The sequence below is a fragment of the Festucalex cinctus genome, chromosome 3, assembly GCF_051991245.1.
Source record: "Festucalex cinctus isolate MCC-2025b chromosome 3, RoL_Fcin_1.0, whole genome shotgun sequence".
NCBI lineage: Eukaryota > Metazoa > Chordata > Actinopteri > Syngnathiformes > Syngnathidae > Festucalex > Festucalex cinctus.
Window position 1 is genome coordinate 16,704,381 of NC_135413.1, and position 10,481 is coordinate 16,714,861.

Sequence of the window (10,481 nt, forward strand, 5' to 3'; positions counted from 1 at the left end):
GGAGGCGGTACGACACCGACCCAGTTTGGGTGGCAGAGCGATTAGGTGACGTTCTCGTGCAATGAGAAGACGAACAGCCAAATTGTGTTTATCCAAGTGTTTAACCTGAAGATGGCGCCACACACACAGCTTTTTGTTTGCACAAAAGTCAAGCTTTCAACAAGCCTGCACTCAACTAAAATTTTCAAAATAATTACCAGAACATGTAGACAGCTTTAGTAAACAACTGTTTATACATCTTATCACAAAAAATAAAATAAAAATATGTGGATACAGATATCCATAATCATAAAATGGGAAAAAATGCAAATCAAGCTGATTAATGATTATTTTAGTCATAGTCAGCCAAATTGCAAACAGTTTGGCAAACATTGTTTGCTTTGTCCTTGCACTTATCCACTCAGTGACACTTTGAGTTGCTCATACATGATCCGGTCCTTTTTTGACACCGATGGTCGAACTTTTTCGAATGCATCTTCCACATTCTTTTTGCTCACTTTGATATCTGTGACAGGTCCGGAGAAGAATGTGTGACCAGAGGAAGATGGATGCATACAACGGGACTTCAGGTAAGCCTTGAGAGCATTAACTGATGCTTCCCTTACTAACGCTGTCAGGTCAGCACCAGTGAAGCAGTCGCAGCGTTCATCATACGCAATCTCCTCCAGACTGACATCTTGTTCCAGCTGAGGTTTGCTTCCATTCTTTGTAATGGTAAGTAGTATTGCATGGCGGTCAGCTGGAGGCGGCATACCCACATACAAGGTTTTATCTAGACGACCCGGTCTCAGTATAGCAGGATCGATGATATCCGGTCTGTTGGTTGCAGCCATGATGAAGACTTGTCGCCGAGTTTCCAAGCCGTCCATTTCGGTTAGCAACTGGTTAACCACGCGTACGCTGGCTCCTGACTCATGGCCAGACCGTCGAGGACATAAAGCGTCGATCTCATCGAAAAAGATGACGCAAGGGGCGGAATTGCGGCCCCTTTGGAAGATTTGCCTGACAGCCCGTTCGCTTTCGCCAACATACATGTTCAGGAGCTCTGGGCCTTTCACGGATATGAAGTTGAGACCTGATTCGTTCGCCACTGCTTTAGCAAGAAGGGTTTTCCCACAGCCCGGAGGACCGGCCAGCAGCACTCCCGATGGAGCACTCAACCCAAGAGCCCTGAACTGCTCGGGAGAACGTACGGGAGCCAAGATGGCCATTGTAAGCTCTTCCCTTATTTCGTGAAGGGCTCCCACGTCATCCCAGCTGACATCAGGCACAGTGGCAAAGCCCTCCCTCTTGGCTGAAGGCTGTACACTAGAAAGAGCTGCCTCAAAGTCTGACATGATGATCGAGAGACTGGTCAGCTCATCCTCAGGTAGAGTATTTGTGTTCTTGAGCAATTGCAGCAGGAGCACCAAGTCACCCGGCAGGTCCTCAAGTCCTGAGGTAACGTTGTCTGTTTCTGAGGTTGCGTTCTTGAGAGACGATGCTTCACAGTTATTTTCGCCACTGTCTTTGTTTGTCACAGCTTCAGTCCCAAGTGGCAAGTCGTTAGTTTCGCTCTTCTCCGGTCCTTTTACTACCAACAGAACCCTGTTGACTGCATTCATGGCAGCTTCGCGACAAAGCGCCATGAGATCGGCACCCACGTAACCTGGCGTGAGGTGGGCCAGCTTGCCATAGTCAAATTCTTCTGCTATCTTCAGCTTACGACACAAAGTCCTCAAAATCCTGAGACGGGATTGTTCATCTGGGATCCCGAGGCATATCTCTCTGTCAAAGCGTCCAGCTCGACGCAGCGCGGGGTCTAGGGAGTCCGGCCTATTGGTAGCACCGATCACCAGGACTTGCGCTGAAAACGTCAGACTGTTCAAGTCGTCCATGCAGGTGAGGAGCTGGGCTACGATCCTCCGTTCCATGTCTTTGGAGGCCGTTTCTCTCTTGGGTGTGATAGCATCTATCTCATCGATAAATAGGATACATGGAGCTGAGCTCACGGCAAGGTCAAACAGTTCCCTGAGCTTCTGTTCAGACTCACCAGATACTCCAGACACTAATTCTGGAGCAGAGACCTTCAGCAAGGGCAGCTCCAGCTCCCCTGCCACAGCTTGGGCAAGCAGGGTCTTCCCACAGCCAGGAGGTCCATGGAGGAGAAAGCCCCTGGGAGGAACCATTCCCAGCTGCTGGTATATCTCTGGATGCCGCATGTGGATGAGGAGCTTACAAACTTCCGTCAACGTGCCTTCATTAGCGCCAACATCTTCAAACTTCAGTGTGGGATACTGCAGCTTTGTTGATGCCGATTTTGCCAAAGGAGTTCCTTTCTTGCTCGTCATCAGGGTCTCTGCATTCTCATCACTCTTTTTTCTTTTTAGCGACTTTTTACTTTTTTTTTTATTTACTGCATCAACAGCCTGATCTTCACTTAGGTCGATGAAGATGTCGGTCTTCGTAGAACCTTTGTTGCGATCAATGAACCAACCTCCTGTGCGGACTTTGCTCGCCTCAGGCAGCTCTCCGATAGTCGAGTAGGTGGAATCAGATGTTCCTTTCCGGTATAGAGATGTAAGAGAGCTATTCATGTGAGTGGTGTTCGTACTCTCCAGGATATCTTCTGAACTGCTGCAGCTGTCGTCACTAGATTCATTTAGGTGTTTGGCTCGCTTGGTCAGGTGTTTTTTTTCCAACTCATCCAGCCCAGACTCCATTTTTATTGCTCGGTATACTTTCTCAACTTGAATTCGGAATGCCGTCTTGTTTCTTCTACCATACTCCATTCTGTACTGTTTTTGAAGTTCTAGTGCGATTGAGCACAGATCCACATACTCACTACTGGAAGCCAAATATTGTTCCACTCTCTGTTTGAGCCGAACATCCAGGCATCCAGCACCTCGGTTCTTCATTTTTTATTTTATTTTTTTCCACAGGACACTTTTTGAATCTTGGTGATTACTGTTCAAATTCTGCTGCTCCGTCCTCTGCTTCTTCTTCTACTGGTGGTTGGCAAATAACTTTTGCTGCATTAGCGCCATCTTCTGAAATGGAGTGTAGGCATCTCTCCGCTCATTGGCCCTGAGCAGGAAGGCTCACGGGTGGTCGTGTCTCTTTTGGTCATCGGATATTATCTAAAGAAACAGATATTAAAAATAGAAAAACAAGACTCGTTATTTGACTTTTGTTTTAAGATAGAAGCACCGAAATTTAAATACAGCTTGATTTTCTTGTTTGTTGTCTGGAACAAGTAAAGAAAAAAAAAATGTAATACCGGTTTGATTTTCAATATTTATTTCGAAAACCAATTGCATATACAGCATGAAACACAAATCGAAAAACGGCTCGTTTATTTCTTTTGGATTCCAGGAAGTTGTCACCGACAGCATTTTTAAAACTGAACAGGAGATGGTGACAGTGTGACGTCAAAAGACGGTGAATAGTGTTCTGTAATGATTCTTCAACATTCTAATTTCTCCGAACACCAAATTGAAAACAAATTGTTGCTACTCCTCTATTAATTAAATATGTAATAATTAAAATTTTAAAAAAAATAAATAAACAAAATGTAGTATTTTTTTTATTTCAATATTTTTTTTCCATCAAGGTTTTATTACTGCTTAATTTTTTTCCATATTATTTTCTCATTTTCTTTCAGATCCCTAGTGTATTTTTTTCCCCCATGCTTTCTCTTTGATGAAACGCCTAAAAAACAACAACAACAAAAACAATGTGGGTCAGGATACTGCCTGGGCGTTAACAAAACATTATTCTATTCCTAAAGACAAAAGAAATCAACTCCATACACTGACAAAGTGATCGTATACTGTTTGAACTTAAACATTTCTTCTTGGTGATCAATTTTTGCATTTTAAGTCTAATGAAACAGAAAAAGAACAGTCACGCCCGTTTACGGGAGGTCCATGAACGCATCACACACAGCCAGCTCGAGACAAAAATACAGTCAAGAAAAATTCAAAACACCATGACTAAAACAAATAAAAAAGAAAAGCACAATTAACTGAAACACAGTGTGACAAGGAGGCGGTGGTGAATTATTCCGTCTCTGACAAATACAGTACCTGCGCAAAAAAAACACGACCATTTCAATGTTACTTCAATATTATGGGGGGGAGTTCAGTCGACAAAAAGCCACTTGAACGACTAAATAGAAAGCAATGTGGGCTCATAACAGTCAAATTGAACTAAATGACCACACCACAAATTGAAATAATAACATATAATTGTTAATTCACCCAGTCAACCAACAACATGCGACTCACCACGTTGTAAACCCTCGAAGTTCTGACCGAATGCTAGTACGCAGTACGGAATCCTGCATGTGCCACGCCACGCTACGTGCGTGCGTCACTTCCGTCAGTGGTGTCCAAAAGTATGGAAAAGGGCTGAAAGTATGTTTTTATTATTATTATTATTATTATTATTATTATTATTATTATTATTATTATTATTATTATTATTATTATTATTATTATTATTATTATTATACTAATGTTTTGGCTTTGAATTCAATTGCATTCCTGGCTCATTTCTAGAGTACGACTTTAATTTTTTCGATTGTCGATATACGAATGATACCAAAAATGATAAGAAGAAAATTATGTTAAGTCGCTAAATTGTCAATATAAATAGTAAATCTTCATATGACTACTTGAGCACCACGAACATTCGTGGGACAATTCAATGTGCTCCAGGAAATAACGTTTTTTACGGTAGACCTTGAACGCAACAGTGCCATTGGTCGTTGTCAGCTTTTCCCAGTTTTGGGTTACCTATGAGTTTAGCGAACTTGAGGTAAGGCCATTTGGAGACATTCAACTTTACCTTTTTAGCGGAAATATGTCTATGTACCAAACGAGTATACTAAAATGACAAATATCTTCAGCAGGGAGTCGATAATGTCATTTTACGTTGTCAGTGTAGTTGCATCCTGACACTTGTTGTGATAGCTAGCATTAGCCGTTAGCATTAGAAGCTAAAAACACATTCTAAACTCATGACAGCGATGTCCTCGAGTCCAAACCTGTGAGATTGCCCATAAATATTGCTTCGTATTTATGATAATGGATCCGAATGGATGTGGTCAAAAACTGGATTCCGTTCTGTTACAGGAAACAGCTGTTAGCAACTAAGATAGCTTGCTAACTGAATGTCATATAAAGAACAAACACAGTTTATTTCTTCAACATAGACGTGTTCAAATCCGTTATATGGGTGGCATATAAATACATGTATGTTGTATGAAATATGTAATGGGAATTTTGCCGTTCAGCTCCTTCACAGTAAGTTGTGATAAAAGTATTGACACATTGAATTTGTGCATTCAAAAGTTTAAGGTCATATTAAGTTCACCTATAAAGGTAGTAGTCTATTTTAAGTTTGAAAGTAAGCAAGATGCCCAATGGCTGTAAACACACGCACATTCTCTCCATCAAGTGGTCAACACCCCTTGCCACAGTTGAGAAGTATCGTCCCGCTCCTATTTTGTCATTCTTTTAACACCTAAATTGCATTGCTTCCCTTCTTAGTGCCGGGAATGCAGCCGCCGCTCCCGCCTGAGGTGGTCCGAGAGCTGGTGTGCTCCTGTCTGCACAGAGATCCCGTGGCAGCCGATCTTCGCTGCAGCCTGTTTGTTGCTGCTGCCCAAAACTACAAGAAGGATTCTTTGCTTCGCCCCTTCCCTCCTCGATATGTACACGAGGATAATAAAGACTTTGATGCACTGGTAAGATGTACACAATTTGTTTTGGTTTCCTCCAACATGAGCCAAATGAGCTTCATGAACTGCAGTGCATCACAACGGGAATTATTTCTAATATTTTGGTTTGTATTCATTTTACTGACACGAGGAGCAGAATATGTGAGACACCTTTTTTAGTATGATACAGTGCTATTCATCTTCCTTTTCCGGTGTATTTTCATTTTAGTAGTCTTGTTCATGAAAGAACAAACAAATGGTGTGCGTCTAGTTGGCAGATGTGAACTCCTTCCCCGGGGTGAGAGATTTAGTCCGACTGCGGCCAGGAGAGGGTGAGCACCATGTGGCCCTTGCACACTGGATCCTCTCTTCCAAGAGCTTTGCTGTCAAGACACTACAGAAGGATGAGGTACAGGCATTGACCACAAATGCGCACACCGTGGCGTTTGCAACCCCTTACTCAATTTTAACCGTGCGCCCACTCTCTGCCAGTACGCCAAACTTTGTGCCTTGACTCAAAGCACCGGCGTTTCCGCGCCTGCGCCGGACTTCCTGTTCCAGCTGGAGTACTGCGACCAATTGAACGCACGCTTTGAACGGATGAGAGAGGACAGGGATGTCTTCTATGCATTTCACGGGAGTCGCCTGGAGAACTTTCACTCGATCATTCACAATGGGCTACACTGTCACCTCAACAAGGTCAGTGAGGCCTCCGGCCTCGTCTGAGGCACTTTCGCTTGGCTTGTGTTGAGTCAACGGTTGTTTCTGGCGTATGCTGCATTCGAGGATGGTCGGAAGTCGGATATATCCGAGTTGGTTTTTCCCAGTTCCGACCTGAAAGCGTTCGAGGCGAACGTAAACAACCAAAATGGCGCATAGCGATGAATTGTTTTTTATTTTGGTACTCAAAACTAATTTTGACCTCTCGAAAACTTACTTTTTTGTAATTTTGCTTCATTTATAGTTTTAATCTTATTTCATAAGCATTCCATAACAGTTTAGTAGTTCACTGTATAATTTCATGCAGGGAGATAGCGGCAATACTGTCACGTATGTTGAGTTACGTGAAGTTATGTTGAATATTTATGAATGAAGAAAGCTATCTAGTTTTATACTCGAGTAAATTGTGTTTTGCCTGTCAGAGTGACGTCACATTGTAGTCCGCCGGTGAAGTCGGGGTCCCTTTTTTTTTTTTTCCGGACTTCGCAAGTGGAATTTCCGAGTTCAAGGGGTCGTTCCCGTACACACTTCCTGGTTTGAACTCGGAAAAGTCCGACTTCCGACCGTCCTGGAATGCAGCATTGGACACTTGCAGCTCTTGAAAATGATTTGATACTTTGGTTAGAAAAGGATTTTCTAATAAATGAATAATATAAATATATATATATATATATATATATATATTATTTTAACATAAAAATTTATATTAAATATTAAGAGCATGAATTATGTATTATATATTATTTTAACATAAAAATATATATTATTAAGTGCATTAATTATATATTATATATAATTTTAACATACATTTATATTAAATATTAAGTGAATGGATATACATGATATATAATTAATGCACTTAATATACATTTGATATATATATATATATATATACATAACATAAAAATGCATATTATATATTATTTTAACATGAAATAAAATATCTAAAAAATCGATACTATTAAGTGGATTAATTATATATTACGTGTATTTTAACAAAAAAAATATTAAGTGCATGATAATATATAATATGTATTATTCTAACAAAACAAATATATTCTTCAATGCATGATTAACATATTATATTATTAAATGCATGAATTATATATTATATAATTTAAGATCAACACTAGAGCATCCCAGTGGTCGATACGATAAAAGCAGGTCAGATAAATAAGATGGCCCAAGACTGTTAAGACATTTTTACCAATTCAGTTAGACGTTAATATAAGTGGCGACTTAAAAAAGAAAAAGAAAAAAAAAGCTGATATTTATTGGCCGATATATGAAATAATATTATTGATGTACGCAGGATATGTACTGCACATGATTAGAAAGTGTCCAAGAATTATGATTCAAATTCAAATTGAACATATGATTCAAAACGAAGAAGCAGAACACTACTACCGGTATATTAAAATAAAAAAAAGTGTGTTGTTATATTGTACATTAATTAAAAGATTGTGGAGTTTTAAACCGTCATCATTCATCTGGAGTTTATTTGCATGTCACATGCAGAACTCCGTGTTTGGGGAGGGGACCTACCTCACCAGCGACCTCAGCATGGCAGTACTGTACAGCCCCCACAGCAAAGGATGGCAGGAAAGCCTCCTGGGCCCGCTGCTCAGCTGCATCGCCTTGTGCGAAGTCATCGATCACCCAGACGTCAAGTGTCAGGTGAAGAGAAAAGGTGCGTCAACACCCCAAACGCCGAGTCGCAAAGCACGGCATTAAGCTTTGTAACCTCGCATGCTCGTCTCATCCTGCGTCAGACTCGGATATCGTTGACCGTCAGCGCTCCAGAGCGAAAAACAGCGAGGCAGGGGACGTGCCGGAGAAGTATTTTGTGGTCACAAACAATCAGCTTTTACGTGTCAAGTACCTGCTGGTTTACTCTCAGAGGCGACACATGACCAGGTAGGAAGCTGCACACGAAAAGTTGTAAATAATCTAAAAATAAGTATGTATACATGCGCAAATGCTAAGAGTAGTGCTTTTAATATTTTGGTTACGTCTTAATTGCTCTGAATTTGAAAAGAAAAACGTGCTGTTCATGTCACCAACATCCAACATGAAACACTAATCCCATCTAGTGGCAGAAAATGACCTCAACACAAATGTATGACTCAATATTAACTTCAAATAACTTAATCAATTGTGTGTTGAATGTTTGTCGCAGTCATTCCCGCAACACTTCCTGGTTCTTCAGACACCATTTTGCCGTCATGATGACTCTCTACATTCTGCTACTCATACTCATCGGCACCTTCAACTCCAACACGTTCGCATCCTTTTGGAACAGACGCTTCAGTTGACCGACCACACGAATGACTGACTCGCTCTTCATCCATTGTGCCTTCTTCAATGCGACTGGACGTCTCAGCACCTTGACTGCACATTTTGATATTGTTTTCTCCCCACAAGCATTGTCTAACTCTAACTTAGCAAAAAAAAAAAAAAAAAAAGATACTGACTCCTACAGTAGAGTATTAGGTGCTACTACAATTTATTTTTATTTATTTTTTAAAGGAACTCGAGCTGAAAACATGTAGCATCTTGATTTAATTTCTTTTTCAGTAAGCATTCACATTCTAATGGAAATACAGTGAACCTTCTAAGGCAAAATCCAACATTTTCCGGAAAAATATCTCTCAAATGTCATACAAAGATTGTGATATTACTGCATAATCCTCAAGATTTAAGTTCCGTGAACATGTGCAGGATTGTAGCGCGTTTTAAGTGAACAAATCACTGTTAATCATCTAGCTAGCAGGTTTTGATTAAACGCTAAATTAGCTAATTCTAGCAACTGAGCTAATACAGTTTACCTGTTTGTTTTTTTTAAATTGGAATCTAATAAACTTTGAACACCAGAATCACATGGTTATAAGGTTTGAAGAATCAATACTGAGATTCTTTCAAAGGGATGACTAGCTTTCTTCTCTGCACTACTCCATGTTGCTGCTTCCTGATTTTATGCAAGTTAACTAAGAAGAAAGTAACTGATATCATTTTCAAATATAGTAAAAGTTAAGAGTTGTCAGGAAAAAAATTATCTTATAAAGTACTGATACCTGAAAATAGTACAGTAATTAAATATTTGTACTTACTTGATCGCACCACTTCTAAACAATATGTAGAGACTAAGATGTCAGGTGTATCCTATCCTAAAAGGGGCCTCAAATCTCGCTTGCTGCCTGCAAACCTCATTTAAATCTTTTTCACAGTATGTATGAAATGTTTTTATTATACTGCGGATTTTGCATTCCACTGTTGTACAAAGCACTATGATGATTGTAACTGATTTTTGTCGAATGCGGCACAGCTTCCTGTTTTAGAATAGTTTGCAAAGATGCCTATTTTAATTATCTAGTTATTTCCAAAGTAATACTCAAGTCATGTAATGAAAATAAAAATATGAAATTTACGTGCTATGATCTTTGAAAATGGAAAATATATGTGGTGTTTTTGAGACATGGAGAATTTCTCTTCCTGGTCTTTCCTGTACTTGTACTCCGCACGTGCCACCTGGTAGTTTTGTTGTTATCGTGTTCATAATTTACCACCATTCCTAAAGAACCAATACTCACCCACCATGTCCACAACACCACAAGGGGGCGCAAATTCCTTATAAAAACAGCCATGATTTACATGTATTTACCGTAATTCCGAAAATTACATTAGCCTGCACAGCTGCATATACCATAAACATGCATTCTAGGCTCATTAAAAAGTAAATCAGGATTAGCTCAAGCCAGGGCCACATTGGAATGTATCAGAAGTGACATGTTACGGCTACACTCACCACGGAAATGTAGTTTTGGACACGTGTGCAGTGCTCACGTGACTCAGAGAAAGGCGGACAAGAGCCTCATTTTAAATACTGTAATTGGTAGTTTTTAATTACTTAAATTCGGCAGGGTTAATCTCCGTAGTGTGGTCTTTTAAAATATTGGTCTCAGATTCATATCACAAAATGCCTCCTCTTTGAACAGGGGTGCATAAACCTCGGTTATCATTCATTCAAGGGGGCAATACAAAAAAAAAAGGGGGGGGC

General features: G+C 40.2%; 2 protein-coding genes across 2 annotated transcripts; one reads left to right on the forward strand and one right to left on the reverse strand.

Moving 5' to 3' along the window:
- Nucleotides 1-214: 214 nt before the first annotated feature.
- nvl (nuclear VCP like) lies at nucleotides 215-4,380 on the reverse strand. The gene is made up of 2 exons (XM_077516163.1): nucleotides 4,269-4,380; nucleotides 215-3,119 (listed from the first exon to the last, which is right to left on the reverse strand). Exon 2 carries the CDS (start codon nucleotides 2,895-2,897, stop codon nucleotides 393-395), a length of 2,505 nt encoding a protein of 834 aa, XP_077372289.1. The 5' UTR covers nucleotides 2,898-3,119; nucleotides 4,269-4,380; the 3' UTR covers nucleotides 215-392.
- Nucleotides 4,381-4,666: 286 nt separating this feature from the next.
- parp16 (poly (ADP-ribose) polymerase family, member 16) lies at nucleotides 4,667-9,851 on the forward strand. Its single transcript, XM_077518037.1, has 7 exons — nucleotides 4,667-4,800; nucleotides 5,535-5,731; nucleotides 5,976-6,113; nucleotides 6,197-6,403; nucleotides 7,943-8,114; nucleotides 8,197-8,341; nucleotides 8,604-9,851. Exons 2-7 carry the CDS (start codon nucleotides 5,543-5,545, stop codon nucleotides 8,737-8,739), a joined length of 987 nt encoding a protein of 328 aa, XP_077374163.1. The 5' UTR covers nucleotides 4,667-4,800; nucleotides 5,535-5,542; the 3' UTR covers nucleotides 8,740-9,851.
- Nucleotides 9,852-10,481: the final 630 nt, after the last annotated feature.

Coding starts and splice junctions, on each gene's coding strand:
- nvl (XM_077516163.1), bottom strand. CDS start 2,897: ATGAAGAACCGAGGTGCTGGATGCCTGGATGTTCGGCTCAAACAGAGA.
- parp16 (XM_077518037.1), top strand. CDS start 5,543: ATGCAGCCGCCGCTCCCGCCTGAGGTGGTCCGAGAGCTGGTGTGCTCC. Junction 5,732..5,975: donor ATAAAGACTTTGATGCACTG/GTAAGATGTACA, acceptor GTGTGCGTCTAG/TTGGCAGATGTGAACTCCTT. Junction 6,404..7,942: donor TACACTGTCACCTCAACAAG/GTCAGTGAGGCC, acceptor TGTCACATGCAG/AACTCCGTGTTTGGGGAGGG.